At 43.1% G+C, this 16862-nt stretch overlaps 1 protein-coding gene across 1 annotated transcript; it reads right to left on the reverse strand.

Annotated features, from left to right (window-relative positions):
- Nucleotides 1-683: 683 nt before the first annotated feature.
- Nucleotides 684-16560, reverse strand: LACTBL1 (lactamase beta like 1). The gene is made up of 7 exons (XM_068415187.1): nucleotides 16528-16560; nucleotides 13117-13261; nucleotides 11297-11406; nucleotides 8377-8534; nucleotides 6520-6767; nucleotides 3468-3573; nucleotides 684-1662 (listed from the first exon to the last, which is right to left on the reverse strand). The coding sequence occupies exons 1-7, from the start codon at nucleotides 16546-16548 to the stop codon at nucleotides 684-686; spliced, it is 1767 nt and encodes a 588-aa protein (XP_068271288.1). The 5' UTR covers nucleotides 16549-16560.
- Between the last annotated feature and the right edge of the window lie 302 nt (nucleotides 16561-16862).

Here is a 16862-nt window from a genome sequence, read left to right on the forward strand (position 1 = left end):
AGGAGTAAGCTTCAGCTTCTATACTTAAGTGCTACAATACCCTTTGTGTGACCACCGCTTTTGCAGAAATCCATGGAGCCAAGACATAACCACATTGTTGTTTGATCTTTTCACAGTTTCCTCGTTATGACCCAGAAAAGAAATGTACCCTCACTTCCCAGGTGTCACAAGCAGGGCCTGGTATCAGGCTGGTGCCATTTTCTAGCACATAATGTTTTTGGCAAACCCAGGTGAGGAATCTTGTTCTTGGTAGGTGTGCTCCTGAAGAGTCCTGGAAAAACCCTTGGACTGAAGAGATACTTCCTGAGAAACACAGGGAATTCTCAGCCCTTTGATGATACCAGTCAATAACCAGAATGGTCATCAAACAGATAATGTAAATGCGGACACTTAAGTGCTAGGCTTTTTTTATGGCATCCGAACACCATCCATCCAGCACATTCCCACCTTTTTTTTCCACAGGCATCCCCAGTTGTTAGCTGGCCTGTCACACACTGCCAGGGATCACAAGCCATTGAAGTAATTTTAGAAGTGGGATATGACCTATTTGTTGGGCAAAAGATTCATTTGCCACCATCCTTCCCTTTTAAATGGCATTCATAAAGCCACACAGACAGGAGAGTCTGGTAAGACACAGGTTTGGAGCCACGTCCCAGAAGTGGGCAGAAAAGTGGAGGGGACTTTTAGCTATAGAATACAGGTTTACGAAGTACACGCACCACATTGTACGTGTTCAGCCCCGGTGCATCAAAGCCAGGAGACAAACCCTTGCGATCGAATGGATAAAAGTTAAAGAGCTGCCCATTTTGGGTCTCCAGTGAGATGGAGGCAGAGCCCAGGTGCAGAACACATGGGAACTCCTTGTCAAAAACAACTTGGAAAACACGATCTTCCAGGTGGTGGAGCTTGATTGTCTGGTACTTTTCAGGAATCAGCTTTTCCACATGAGGCCCAAACTGCTGCATGACCAGCACCCCACCAGGTCCAACTTTAATCTCATAGAAAGTCAAGTTAGAATAGGTATAGTAGCCAACATAAGGGCCTGGACTTGGAGGAGGAATCAAGCTTTTCTCTGCCCCTCTGAATGCTGTCTCCATGGCAGGAATAAGATACTCATATGTCTGAGTCACTATATCTCCACCTTGAGGCCTGGGTCCTGCCATCAGCACAATGAAGCTCAGGCAGAGCTTGGGGATAAGGGAGAAGGTAGCCGAATAACCGTCAAGGTCTCCGTCCTTCCTAATGACATCATATCCCAATTGCTCGTTAATCTCCCAGGGTGTGCCAGTCTTGTTAGCAAAGTATTCAGTGGAGCACTTAAACATAGGGGTCAGCATCGTCTTCACTGTGTCAGGCTCTAGCAGACGACGGTGGTAGGTGCCTAAGAAGACCATCGCCAGCTTGGCAAGGTCAGCAGCTGTGGAGTACATTTGGCCAGAAGGCCTGTACCAGCCGAGGTCATAGAGAGGGGCCGGCTGCCCACTGCCGTAGAAACCCACAGCCATCTGAGAGCGGATTGGTGGCGTGATGTCGAAGCCAGTATCTTCCATGCCCAAGCGTTCCAGGATGTTCTCCGAGATCCAGCGCTGGTATTGCCCCTCAGCTGCATAGTCAGCTAGCACGTGCGCCATCAGTGAGAAGGCCAAATTGCTGTAGTGGCATCTGAAAAGAAAGGGGAATGAATATATCTGGATCATCCTTACCTCAGTGATTCAGTGTGGATCTGACTATGCAAAAATAGTGGCTAGGTCTCTCTTCTCTGGGAAAAAATTGTCATTTTGTCAGATGACATGCTAAAGAGAGAGGAGAGATGAAGGAGGGACAGAGAAAAACTGAATGTTGTTCCTTGATTTGTTGTTAACTCAAGAAAGAGAAATTTCTTATGGGAACATCACCAGAGCTATTTAACTACTATGTATAGAAAGGGAGTTGGAGATGGAAAACTAAAAAAAAACTTTCTGCAAAAACCTATATGTTTGCTTATCCTGACTTACTGTTTATAATTGTTCATCGAAGAATATATCCACTCTTTTTAAGAGCAGAATTGAGAGTTACAGGTGCTTATCGTAAAGGTCTCAAAATCCCAGGTAAGCCTTTTTGGAGATTTAACATGGTACAATCACTTAAGCACCTAAGCTGCCTTAAGATAGTAAAAGTACTTTAAAAGCTCTTAAACGTCTACAAAGCAGTGCTGAGTCATTAAAGACACCTGAGTGCTTGAGTCTTTAATGTCCCTAAAGTCATTTAAATCTTTGTACTTGAACGAAGTTCAATGACATGAATGGGCAACTTTTTTCCAAACACATTTTCAAAATTCATGATGTTTTCAATCTTGTTTGTTTGGGTTTTGTTTTTAATTATGAGAAGTCACACATCTCACTGAGGCCTATTTAGATCATAAATTTGGTACCACTTCAACCATTTTCAGACCATCTAACTGAATAAAAGCATGATAAGTATATATATTTCTACCCCAAGAATAAATACATTCTGGGTCTAAAATTTTTATCTGAAATGGAGCTGAAATTCAGCATACCCAGAAGAATATGTTAAAATTTCTGTATCAATGAATGGCAATTTTCTTTAGGAAGAATGATCTGTTAGCTGTGAAGTATACCCAGGAACAGGGAGACAGAGTTAAAACTATCAACATGTCAAGTAATAAGGGGTTGAGAGACTACAAGTGGATGTCCTTATGTATCTTAATGATGAGCATAATATAAATACCAAAGAAGATGATGGTATTAAAGTCTTAAAATCCTTTAAGGAACATCTGTTGTAACCTCCTACATGACATTGGACAGAACTAATAGAAGGTTGCCAAGATTGCCATTGAGTTTTCTAAGAGTTTTCTAAGCTTGCAGACTTCAAGTCATCGAGAATCCTCAGCAACCCTAGGAAAATTATTTCAGAATGTAATTCTATTCCTAAAAATTTTGCAGACTTAGAAAGTTTTCCCCAGTAAGTCTGAATCCTTTCCCTCACCTGCTGTCTCCTGGATCCTGTTTGTATTTTTGAGTGTTTGCAACCCACGTAATAGATTTTTAACAGGCTATATAAATTGTAACAAACATTAATACAACTTGTAGATAATTTAGAGACATGCAAATGTCTGCAGACATAGCACGATTTTAGGAGAAATCTACGATGGTTTGAACACATTAAATTAACATGCCTTTCCACTTTTGAAAATCTGCATCTTTCACAATTTAGAGCTCATTAGACCTAATAAAGCAGTTTAATTTGCCTCATCTAAGCTTCTCACTCAGGCTCTATACACATTAAAAAAACCCCTTGCACCTTCAACAGTCACTCTTTCCAGCCTAAGACAGGTGTATGGGTAGATGGCTGAAGCTCCCTTTAGGAATGGGTGTCTTTTATCCATTGGCCATGGAGACTCCAGGTGGAGCTAATATCAGTGGAGAACACAAACCCATACCAAAAGCTTGTAAGTGAATATATCTGACCTGGTTCCAGGATCAGCGACCAAGACATCATCTTTCAGGAGAGCTAGAGCGTCTTGTGTAGTGCCCTTCCACAGCAGGCTGGTAGATCGCAGCCTTCTGGGCAAACCTGTGTCATGGAAAAGAGAAGTTAACAATTTGAGACAAATCATGGTCCAGGAAATTTTGAGTCTGGTGAAGAGTGAGCAAGAGGCAAGATTCAATGGCAAGATGGAAACAACAATGATGCATACATGTGCTTTATACACACAGCAAATGTGCTGCAAAGACCTGTTCATACTGGACCACAGGACACAGTATTCAAGTCATGGACCACTGAATCTATGTAATGAAAGTCCTACCCCAGCACCAACTCTGGATTGATACATTTCAGTAAAAACACCTTGATGAATGATTAAAAATACTGTGTATCCCCACGTGTATTTTGGAAGAGAAGGGCATATTGGGTGTTGGGGAAACCCCTGTCCCTATTTCCATGTGACTGTATTCCCTTGACTACAAAGGTGTGTAACAGCCCCTTTAAACAGGGGTTTGTTCTTTACACCTTGCTACAGAGGGCTTGAACTTCTCTGAACCGTTCCAGGCTTGGCCTAGAGTATTTTTAGCTTTTTTTTTTTTTTTCCAGGTTTAGCAACATTTATTCAGCATTTCTGAATGTAGAAAAATTGAAGTTCTTTTCACTTTAATTCAACAACACTGAGCACGGATTCCGTAAAAACTTTTGGCAAGGACTTTTTAAAATCTACAGCTCGCCAAGTCCAGAACTTGGATTACATCTGGAGTGAAACTCTCATTGCAGTTTACAACTGATTTTGATTTAGAGGTTAGGAGAAAACCAGGAAGGGTACATGACAGAAAAATAACTTGCAATGGCCTGCTCAGTGAGCATGTGCTTAATCAGGGAAAAGCTGAATGAGGCCCTATTCTTTTGTAGCAACAACACCTGTTTTTCTCAATTGGCCAGACCTTGGGATTTGAGCTGGGATTAGAGCACTTCTTCTGCTTCTGGTCTGTGGTTATTTGTGCAGCTGAATGACCAGATAGGAGATGCACAGAACTTCCAGTACACAATGGGCTCCTTCATTTCCTACTTGCTACAATGGCAGCAAAGAAAATATTGCACCACTGGGAGTGCTCAACCAGCGCCATGACAGCAGCGCAATGTCTCTCTTGAGGTTCGTTAGAAATGATAAACCAGAGAATGCATGAGCATAACAGAAAACCCACAGTCATTGATTTATACCTCATGGGCTGCTAATTGATGTGAAAAGCATGCTGTTAATAATTTACAATAGCATCTCATACTGTTATTCATATATATTTGAAAATCATAGTCTTAACAAGCTAGAGCTTCTCTCTAACAAGGTACCCATCAAGTGTTGAGGAGAAAAATCTTTGGAGTTACTTTTGTAATATGCAATATAGAAAAGCCCAGATAATGAGGATATATTATAGATCAGTTTCCACTGGAAGAATTTAGATGAAAAACACTTTATGATATGTCATGCAGTGACTTTGATCTTGATGCTAAGCAGAACCTGTTCCTTTTTTGGTTTTGGCAGACAGGAAACGTAACACGTGACCTCAACATTCATTTGATTTCAGTTGGGATTTTGAAACTGTGCTTCTCTGTCTACTAAATTGTCAGGGTCCAAGCTGGTAGGTGTGTCCTGCTGGTGTGGTCTGGGAAATTTGCGTGACATTCTCAAAATAAAAGACATAGGAATCTAAAAGTTGCTAAGCAGGGGCACAAATCCAGCACAGTGATGGAAGCAATGGAATGGCTGCACATTACAAGCAAGGTACACTTTTCACATATGCTTCCTACAAGTGTCTCTAGGGCATACCTGATGCCTCACTAGGTGACAGGGAACTGCAACAGGGCTGGGAGCTGCAGACCCAGCACACACTGCTCCTGGAAGGAGCAGCCAGACTAGCTTCAGGTGCTCCTGAGAGTCAGAGGGGACCAGGCAGAGTTCGTGCCCCTGAGGACATCATCAGGCTGGCTAAAGCAAGACCTTGTCTGCAGGTACAGGGGCTGGGCAGGGTTGTGCACACATCTTTCTTTCTGCCTCCTGCTGCCACTGGCCACTTGAGGTTGTTTGTTTGTTTCCAGATTTCAGTTACATCATTCCTTTATAGGGAACATAATATTGATATTGGCTTGCTTCAGGTGATGCTGTACTCTGTCCTGAGGTACTGCAATTTACCTACATGCTATTTTGATCCTAGGTCCTAATTTTAGGGCATTTTTTCCAATCTGGAATAATGCAGGTGCTACAGAATTTAATCAAAATGCCACATAAGATATCAGCACAGTCTCTTTGGCCATTAAATTCTGGAACCTCTGAGTCAGGTATTAGCAGCTTTATTTCTGAGAAAGGTTAAAGTTCTCCTGAGTCCTGTGAACTCCTTCTACCTTAATGTAAGAGTTACCCAATTATTAAGGTAGCAGCAGATTAATAGTCTTCTGCCAGCAATTACAAAGCTATTAATAGCTCAGGAATCCCAGATCAGGAACCACACTGACAGCTAAATTTGGCTCAGTGATCAAGGTCTATCTGTTCAAAGCAAAGAGGTTTGGTGCCACTTTGACCCTCAACTCTATACCTTAGAAAAAATGAGAACACTCTGGGCTGGAGTACAAAAAACTGTTATGCGATTGGAGCCTGATTTCAGGTCATGCTACTGTGTTAAAAGAAATATTATTCACCTTGCACGGGAAAAACAATTCCCCAGCCCACAGTGCAGCTTGGACCCCTTCCTAGCAGGAGGCCTGGAGAGGAGTTTCCTTTTAGCACTTCACAGAATCACAGAATGATTAGGTTTGGAAGGGACCTCTGGAGATCATCTAGTCCAACCCCAAACTTCATGAAGATGCTGACAGCTCCTTTCCAAGGGTCCTGCCTGACCTCTGGGAAGTGCAAAGGTGCAGGGTCCATACTGGGAAATGGCCTCAACAGCAACCTTTTTTATTCCATGCTTATGGTCTGTTCTCTCTGTGGTCTCTTTCAAGTTGCATAGTGGTGGGCAGAGGGTAGCAGTGTTGCCTCACCTGAGAGTTGGCTGGCCATTCTGCGCAAGGTGACAAGTGATGGCTTAAGTGGCATTGAGCCTTTTTCCGAAAAAATCAGCCCATCTGCTGTGTATCTCTGTTCTGATTCCTTGAGCCTTCCCAGAGGGTTCTTGATAACAAAGTTCTGGGCGTAACGTTCCAATGGGTCATCAAGAGACGTGACTTTTCCTTCTTCCCACAACTTGTACAACATAATGGTCGGAAAGATCTTGGAGACACTGGCAATTCTGTTAAGGAAGAAACATTTATGGAAATTAAGCATTAAGAAACCCATGAATCAAGAGGAAAGATGCTCAGTACATGACATCACCCAACTGACCCACTGCCTGTAGTTTTACATGCAACACCTTTGCTAATTCAGAAGGGAATTGCTAAAATGCAGGTAAGAAGCTTGAATTAATATCCTTAATTCTGGCCTTTATGGACTGCAACATAACCTGCAGTAGTATCTGCCCAATAGTGCAGTGGGCTACAGAACTTCTTCCATTCAGTTAGTATTCATAAGATGACATATTTTGTAAATTATTGCTTAGTAAATACCATAACAAGTTTCAAATAGTTTACTGGAATTTTAAGGTTCAAATGCCATAAAGTTCTACATATCAAATTTAGTGTTGATATTTGGGTGGCTTCAGAACAGAGTCAAATTTACATAAGGTCTTCTTGAATAGACTCCGGTTCTATTTTGTTAGTTTTTGGAAACTGGGCCATCATTAAGAGGGACAGTCGAGGGCATTCATATTGTGCCACTAGAGGTGAAATTCTTGGACTGGCACATGACAGCCTAGAGTGAAAGCATTTGCCAAGAATGTTTTCATTAATCAGGAATGAAAGTCAGAGGTTCGAAGACGATCAAATATTGTCATAGTTTCGACCATAACTTATGCTTACTGGCAATAAATTTTTTGGGGGGAGTCTCTGTGGCGCAATCGTTAGCGCGTTCGGCTGTTAACTGAAAGGTTCGTGGTTTGAGCCCACCCAGGGATGGGTTCCCCTTTCCCTGCCGATGACCTTTAAGGTTCCTTCCAACCCAAACCATTCTATGATTCTGGAAGAAATAGCATGAGGCATCTGTGCAGGTATTTTACCATGATACAGAGGGGAAAAAAACATGTAATCACAGCTGCTGAAACTTTTCAGAATTGTTTATTCTGAGGACAACATTTGATAGTCAGACTGCAGCTCATATGTTTCATATATAGCACAATTACAAATCACTGAAAATAAATCTTTAAATGAAGTTAAAACTGCCTGTTTGTTTTTGTTTTTTAACACATACTAAGAGCTTGATTTTGTCTTCATCTAAAAAATAATGGCCATTATGGCTTTGACTTCACTGGGAGAATGATTAAGCCTATAGGTCTACTTTATATGTTCAGTAGGTACTCTTCCCAAACCCTATTTTTTGCTAGATTGAACTTTATTTTTTTTTAATCCAATGGCACTGCCTCCTTCCTACTCACAAAATCTGTGCTAGCTCTCAGTCTTCAGATTTATGCCCCAGGCCTCCTCAAAGCATGGAGACATTCTTATGTAAGGAGTAGTATGTTTTCAGGATGGTCACTACTATTCCAACTTAAAATACTGTAAGATCAAATTAAAAATTAAAAAAAGCCAAAGTAAACAACTTGGTAAGCCACAAGCATATGATGATTTAGGGACTAGCTGAAGCATTGTCTCACAAAGTTTCAGTGTAACCCAGAAGAGGTTTCTGCACTTGGATGTAAGCCAGTAGAAGATGTCGTTTCTGACAGTGGCGCTATTCCCAGATATCAGACCTTCATATATGTATCTGCTCTTTTTCTAGCTCTCATGCCTGCAATACATCTGTCTCACCTGTAAATAGTGTATTCATTGGGCACCACTGAGGAGGGGTCCGAACCATTCTTCTTTCCGAAGTTGCCTGTCCAGAGCACAGTGTCATTGTAGATAACAATGGCAGACATGGCAGGGAGACCAGAGCTATGAATCTTTTGGCGCAGCATCATATCTACCTGGAGAATGATGGGAAATCAGGAATGTCCAAATGAAGAGTCTTGTAACTCATCTAGTCTGTAATAGGCAGCAGAAGACCCAGATAATCAGCCCTCCTTACTTCTAAGCACTTGAGAGCTATTTTTTCAAATGCATTTTGGCAAAAGAAAATACTTTAACCATACTATTCTTTTGAATTGCTTATGCTGAATTATGCAGCATCTTTCTTCCAGTCTACACATCCACCATGTAGAAGAATGTGGTGTTTATCCTTGTGATACTTGTGATGCTTACATGATTAAAAAAAATGCTAAAACTTAATAATTGTAATTTCTTCCTTTTTAAATTGTACTTTGCACATCTGTTCTTTGTACTAGTATTTTAGGTTCAAAGATGTATGCGAAAAAGATCCAGACTTTTCAAATATCCCATGACACTTTTCCTGCCATGAAGCATGCTAGAGCCAGGACTCCTGTTTAAACTGCAATCTGAGAAACAGCACTGAACAGCTAGAGGGCTGTGATTGCTCTTTGCTCCTTGTTGTGCCAGGGTTGTGTAGACCTAATCAGCCAGCTGTGCTCCACTCACCTCCTGCATTGGTCTTGCTCTTTTATGACTTTTTTCAAAGCCATGACATCATCATGTATAAGTTATCTATCTTTTGCACAGAAACGTTAAGATAAGTAATGGCCTTCCAAGCCCAGAATTTGAGACAAGAAAGGCCAAGCCAAGTCACTTCCTCAGGACCTCTTCACTGGATGGACTGGTGAGGTGCACTGACAGCCAGCAGTGGAAACATCCAACTTACACCAAGTCCTTCTGTAGTGGTCCTTTGCCCTCCTCTCCCCATGTGCCAGTGGTCTATCTAGTATGGTTAACTACATCAGCACCTCCAGAGAACAGACTGGTCTCATGCCAGCAAGCATGGTCCTCCTTAGAGTTTTCTCAGAGAGAGTCTGGCGTGTGGACCTACCTGGACCCGCAGAAAGTTGACAGAAATATGTGATGCTCTTCTAGACTCAAGTGTCTGAATCCAATACTCAGTGTTTGAATTTGGCCACTAGCAAGACTCTTCTGAGGAAAACATAGGCCTTTCTGACAAGCAAAAGTATTCGCCCTTAGAATAGAAATGTTTCCTTAAGCCTCACGCATGAGTGAATGTCACTGTCCTGTTTCAAGCTGCCATGGGCTAGGAAAAAGTCTCTCCTGTATGCAATATAATCACATCTGGTACTGTCCAGAGTCACAGTTCCGGGGCCCCTGGCCTGGCATAGGATTGTAGTTTGTCTCAGGTAGTGCAAGATCTTTAGTGTGGGTTCGAGTGTCCACGGACTTAGGCAGAACCTAAGGGCAATTGAAAATACACTTTTGAGGTGCTGGTGCCTAAGCCCCATTCAAATACCTATGTCTTCCTACGTATCTAGTGTTCAGGTTCTCTGTACCTTATTCCATCTGCAACACAGGAATAATTTCACCAGCCTACTTCAAAAAAGTGCTTGGATACTTCATTTCTGAGGAGCACAAAGAAGGGAGGTTAGATGACTCTCTGATGGACACTCAGTGTTCTGCACATTCCCCCAACTCTCTGACTTATCCTAATTGGATAATAAAATACCTATCTACAGTAACCCCAGAGACAGCAGCAGAGACTTCATAAAAATGAATGCGAAGTGATAGCAATTGAAATTCTGTGTAGATAAAAGTGATGTGTATGCAGGAAAACAACCTTAACTTCACAACACATACACACAGATGGGCAGTGAGCTGGTCATTAGCACTCAGGAACAAGACCTTGGGGCTATGATGGATGCTGCTATGTAAACATTTGCTCAGTGCCCTATGGCAGAAAAAAAAGTATATCAAATATGAGGGATTATTAGAGAAGTAACACAAAATAAACCAGAAAACACCATTTTATCACTGTATAAATCCCTGATTCACTTGCACCTTGAATACTCTACACAGCACTGATTTCCCACACCTCCACAAGAGTATCCCAGAGCTGGAAAAAAATTAAAGAAGGGTAAAAAGAATGATCAGAGCTGTGGGACAGCTTCTAGTATGACTAATTAAGCTACTCATGAGAAAGAGACAAATGAGAGGGTAAATTATATGATAGGGGTCTACAAAATCAGGAGTATCATGTCAGAGCATCACTGTCCTTATGGTCCATACAGTTAAGGCAATGCTGCAATATTTCCTCATTGCAAATATACCCTACCAGAATTTCAGACAGTGCTAAAATTTCAGAGACAGTATATCATATTGAGGAAAACTGGCCTCTCTTTTGTTTCAGATGCAGGTCCCCTTTCTCTTACCCTTCCCCTCCATTCCCTTCCTTGAAGTTACCTCAAGTAGCTTTTTAATTTTTAAATGGCAGCTTGGGGAAAGCCAGCAAAGCAATAAAATAAGGAATTGGCAGTAGGACCTAGTTGCATGAGTCATCTGCTTTCCAGGACATGAGGGCTGCCTAATAGTGGACAACATGCCAAGAGCCATCATTTTGTGCTGATGTGTGCTCACCAGACCTTCTGATGGACAAGCAATAATGTTTCTTCATCATAGCTTACCCTTTGGACAAGATAACTGCTTATTGACCTGCTCTGTATGTACAGTGAAGGGATTTTATATACCCATTTCTAGATTCACATGTTCTTCACCTCCTCGATTCCCCACCTCCTTCCCCAGAGACGCTCAGGGACAAAATACATATTCTCCCCTTTACACCTTCAGAGAAGCAGTCGTGAGCTCTGTCTCACTCTGTTCCCTTCTCCTCACAGACCTTCTCCAATGCATCCTTCAGAATGGGGATTGGGTGGTCCAGCGGTACTGGTTCAGGATAGCGGGGGCACATCTGCACAGCTTCTGATCTCACTGCCATCACAGATGGGCCTGGAAAACATTTCAAAGATAGCATATGTGACTTGAGTAGACACACTAACAAGCTTTGACCTCATCCAGCAGTCAGCACTAGCTTTCTTGCTTGTGTTGTCCAAAGCTGAAGGACACTTCTGCATAGGCAAAGAGACAGAACCACAGAATCCCAGACTGGTTGGGGTTGGAAGGGACCTCTGGAGATCATCTAGTCCAACCCCCTGCCAAAGCAGGTTACCCTAGAGCACATTGCACAGGGTCACATCCAGGTGGGTTTTGAGTATCTCCAGAGAAGGAGACCCCACAACCTCCCTGGGCAGCTTGTTCCAGTGTTCTGTCACCCTCAAAGTAAAGATGTTTTTTCTCCTATTTAGATGGGAATTGACAATGACAATCTTGAATTGTTTCTGTTTCACATAACGATCTTGAATTGTTCCTATCTCACATAAAACAGGACTTGAAGAGGGCACTGTGCTCTGCTATTGCTTATTCCAAGACAGTATAGCACACAGGATGGACAGGAGCTGCAATAGGCTCCAACTGACTCTGCACCCTGGGAGAGTAAGGAACTTGGACTATAGAAGACTCTGTAGGGTACCTGATAGTGGGTTTAGACCCCATGAAAGTGCCCTGCCCATGTCTAGGGAAAAGTATGAGTTGGAGTTCAGGAGGACAGAGTTGTCCTATGCTTATTGTAACCTCAGAAAATGTATGTAGACGTCAATTGTGAGTGCCATCTGAAATCTAACACTGTAACAACAGTTGATAGGCTGCATATCTAGTATATTAGCTGTCTTCTGAATTAGCTGTAGCCTGCATATGCCAGAGACATATCTTAAATTTCTGTGGCAAGCAAAGACCTTGAAACTCAGTGAGAGATGGGAACTTTCTTACTTGGAGGCACTATTTTCCCAGTTGATCACAAGGTGTTCATAAACACAGCTCCTCTGCTCTGTAAGCTGTAACAAAATGTTTATTCATCTTGTCGCTTACCAACTGAGCATGAAGCATTAGAAATACAGATGAGAAGAGAAATAGCAGTATTAAAACTTTGAGATGAGTGGGGATGGATACACAGGAGCCTACAGGCAGCCTCTGATATTCTGTAATAAAAATGTAGGGTCTGAAATCTTTTCAGACATTGGTCTATGAAGTAACTCCAGCACCTTCACCATGGATTTTATGCAACCTTTGGGCTACTTAAAATTCTGATCCAGTTACACTGTATATATTTCATCCTCGCACATACAGTGCCTTGGGTCTATCTGTTGAGTTTTCTATAATCAACATAAGGGAATTCTAGTGTGAACTGGGGGCTCGAGCTGGTTCAAGATCTAAGATTAGGGGAACAGGAAAGGAAGCAAACCCATAAGCTGGAGTACATGGTGAGGTGTAAAACAAAACCAGTTCTAAACTGGAGTTGCTTTTACAACAGAATGCTAAAGAAAAAGATAGAGAATGTAAAATAAAATTTCTCCTTGGTATATCAATTAACCTAGGTTAGCACCAGAAGTAATGTAGCTTCTCTGGACACCAGCAGTTACATGGTACTCCATCAACCCAGTGTTCATCTCCTCTGTGTCCTTGCACCAGCTAGGAGGAGGTAAATTTGTGTGCTGTTTGGGGAAATGCTATTTGGGGAAAAATGTCCACATAGGGAGAAAGGCGTTTATTGGTCTCATAAATTTCTGTGCCAAACCACAGCCAAGCTTAAAGATGACTACTCACTGGTCTCCACCTTGGGGAGGCTGTACTGCCACAGAAAGCAGCCTGTCATTGCAACTGACAACAGGAAGAAGATGATGACCAACACGTGAATCCACTTCACTTCCATAACGCTGAGCTTGAGAAGGCTCCGGCTTTTGGAAGCCTGCTGTAAGCAGAAAAGATATGATCTCAGAGAGTGAAAAACTGCCTCTCATGCATACCAGCTAGGTAAAAGAGGCAAACTACATCACAGAATAAAGTTACTGCAGGGACATGGACTAATACCAGTACTATTGCAGCACCAGAGCTGAGCATACCAGACCACATTGAAAAAACTGGAACCAGAGATGACTCTTGTCTTCCAATGAGGTTTGCAAGATATTACTCTCCTTACCTTGGTGGTCTTGTTTGTTCTTGTAGAAGAAAACCATCCACTCCTTTTGCCTCTTCCTCTCCCTGCAGGTGAACCTCATCAGCCCAGGCTGGCAGGATTCTCTGTTACAGCTCTCATTTCCTCCCTTCCCAACTGTCATGACTTATTCCTGTATATTTTTCCAGCCCCCTTTTTCCAGAGTCCAGCATCTGTTCATCGAAGCCACCAGCCAGATTGTCTGAGCAGATCCACCTTTTACAGATGAATGGTGTTTTTTTTCACCATGTACTGCCCTTACCCTTCTATTTTGTGCCTGTAATTCCCATTATATCATGTACCATCTGTAAGTTCGGCATTTACAGATGCCATGTTTTGGAAAACTGGCTAATATTTTGGGTTTGTGCAGCTCTCAAAACACTGCGAGACCATCCAGGTTGGTGATACTACCATATAAATGTTGAATAAAAACAAAGAACAGATGACATGATTAGGTGCCTAAGGATGAGCTGTGCTCTTTCACTGTCTGTAGGAGGTCAATAGGGTGCTTTTGAAAGTTTGGCAATTGATGTTATAAAACATATGGCCTGCCATTTGCACCCAATATGGTCCACATTCCAAAGCTGTTTCAGGTTGTCTGGACTCACTTGTAGGATAGACAGACTAAAATACTCCCTTTAGATTTCCACAGGGCCCCGTTTTTCTTTTTTGAGATACAGGATAGTTCATGGAAAAGCTTCTGCAAGTCAACTGAGTCTTGTCACTCACAACAAGGGAATCTGCAGATCCACTTCTAGACTTGCACATGGCTCTGTGGCTCTGTAAGGATCCAGCTGGGGAATCTAGCCCCTGCTGAAACTCCAGGTTGCAATTCCACTTTCTGTATAATAACAGAAATAAGTCACAATTCTTTCTGAGGCCCTTTAGACTGTTCAGGCATTCCCACATAAATTTCTGAAGGCAGATTTATTCAGGTTCTTCTATAACATAATTAAGACCTCAGGGATGGCTTAAGACCATGCAGGTGCCTGCAGACCCACTCAGACCTGAGCCTGCCAGTCCACATTCCAGCTATCAGACTAAGTGACACGTGTTCCTAAATAGGGGAATGACATTTTGACATCAAAATCAGCTTGGTTTAGATATACACAACCTCATATGGTGCCTTAGTAGGCAGGAGATCATATCCATACAGGAAGAAGCCTGTGTATTGAGATCCCTTTAATCATCCCCATGCCAGCAGGCTTCAGTTTATGCTGAAGGATGTTGCCTAGAGCTGCAATGAGCTGCAGTTTTCCTGCAGCAAGGAGTGGGATAGGGCCCTCTTTGCCCTGGGGTAGTCATGGGGTGACTTGCTTGGATTTAGTCACATCATAATAAGGTGACTCCCCCACCAGCCTGCAGTCCCTCTGAACATTTTTCTGCCTCTTCCCTTGTTTCACTGAGAAACTCTGATTCCTGGATCCCTAAAAGCAGGGTGAAAGGAAAAGATTTTCTGGTATATGGCTCATCTCATGAACTCCAGACTTCCTAGACCACTAACCGAGGACCCAGACATACCAACACTGAACTCTCATCCTTTAGTCCAAACTCCCCTTTACCTCTTGTGGATGATGAGTGCCCTGAATGTCTCTCTCATTCTCTGACCCATAATCTAGTAGCAATGCAATGAAACTGTGGCAATGATATGAAACTAGAGACATGGATCTCTCTCTCATTGACGGGGCACCAAATATGCAAAAGTGTGAGGAATATTCATCACCCTGCAGAGATGTCTACCCTCTAAGCTTCCTTTCAGGAAAAATACCACTATTTCTCTGTACCTGGGAGACTGTCAGACAAACAGATGGATAGATACCTATAAACAGACTCCTCACAATTCCCACTCCAGGACCTGTCTGGTCTCACCTCCCTTTCAGCTGCTTTCTCCGTCTCATGTACATTGCTCAATGACAGTCACTGCTAACAGCATAAACACAGCAAGGCAGGTGGAGGGAGGCTACCAAGCACTTAGATGCATGCAAATGAATGCAAACACATGCAGGAACAAGTGAACACAGCTTCCCATGGGTAGGTTAGCTATATGCTATTTTTTTTCCCCTGAGCTTTGAAAAATTATGATGGTGGGGGCGGGGGGGGGGGGAAGAAATAGGGATTTCACATAGAACACCTAGGTACATTGTCCTGCCCTCCCCCCCGCCCCCCCATGCTCATCTAGGCAGACTACCACAGACCCTGCAAGACGCTCAGTCAGAGACACATCTCAACACCAGTTAGGGAGAGCCAGAAAGAGCCCCAGTCCCCTGCACATACCATTGCCAGAAGCTGTCTCAGTCCCAGAGGCCATTGTCAGGCACCTCAGCGTGTGCGTGCCATAACAAAACCACACCGTCTGATCTCAGCCCCAGTAAGCAGGGAGCAGAGCACCTTGCCATGCTTCTAAATGCAGCTGCTTATCATGAGCAGGTGCTGCTCAGTCACTCTGGCTGAAGTGGTTGTTTTTATCTCCCTGACAGTCCTGCTCCAGGTTTCCCTGTCCGTTTGACCCATTTAGACCCTCCAGAAAGTGCTGCTGACCTCCCCTGGGCAAGGAGATTAAGTGACAGGGACAGAATGGCATTTGCTCTCAGGAAAGTGCCTAAGCAATTGAATGTTAATTCTTCCTAATGCTTCTCTTCCATGTGTGTGAATCACAGCTGAAACCATGAGGGCTTCACAATCTATTTATAGCAGCTTCATCTCCTCCTGACATCTGAACAGAAGGTGATTAACTCATGAGATGGACAGGCCCTGCATGCCTCCAGCTGCCATCCCTGGACTTGGGAGGGGGCGGGCTGGGCTGTTTGCAGGAAGGGGAGATGGGGAGTTTAAGCCTGATGCTCAGGCACTCTCTGGGCTTAATCCTGAACAGCCTCCTGGAGTTCCCTGCAGTGATAGGCAAGGGAGTCATTTACAGCTAACAGCTCACTAGACATAGATGGAGATGGTAATTTCTTTCCCTTTAGCTGTTGGGGACTCTGAAGGATGGTGGAAGGTTGTGAATTGCGTGAGGCGATCCTTACCCGCAGCTGTAACCCATCCATGGTGGCTCAGAAGTCTCTTATCCCCTGTGCAGCCTGTGTCCACAAACAAAAGGCTCATAAAACCCTGTGATGAAGAGAAACAAAAAGTGCAGGAAAAAAAATGAGTCAAAGCAAGGAGAGAAGCCCAGAGTAACAAAGCCCAGCTCAGATAAGCAGACCAGCAGGGAGGGACATGAGATTATAAGTCTCCAGTAACACCTTCCCTCTCTCTACTTCTGGTTTGACATCACCTTGTGTTTACTGCAAGGTCTGGACCCAAGCTCCGGGATTTGCCAGGGCCGGCTATCCTCATCCCACCTCCCAAGCACAAGGAA

Source organism: Nyctibius grandis, chromosome 17, assembly GCF_013368605.1.
Source record: "Nyctibius grandis isolate bNycGra1 chromosome 17, bNycGra1.pri, whole genome shotgun sequence".
In the NCBI taxonomy this organism is placed as follows: Eukaryota; Metazoa; Chordata; class Aves; order Nyctibiiformes; family Nyctibiidae; genus Nyctibius; species Nyctibius grandis.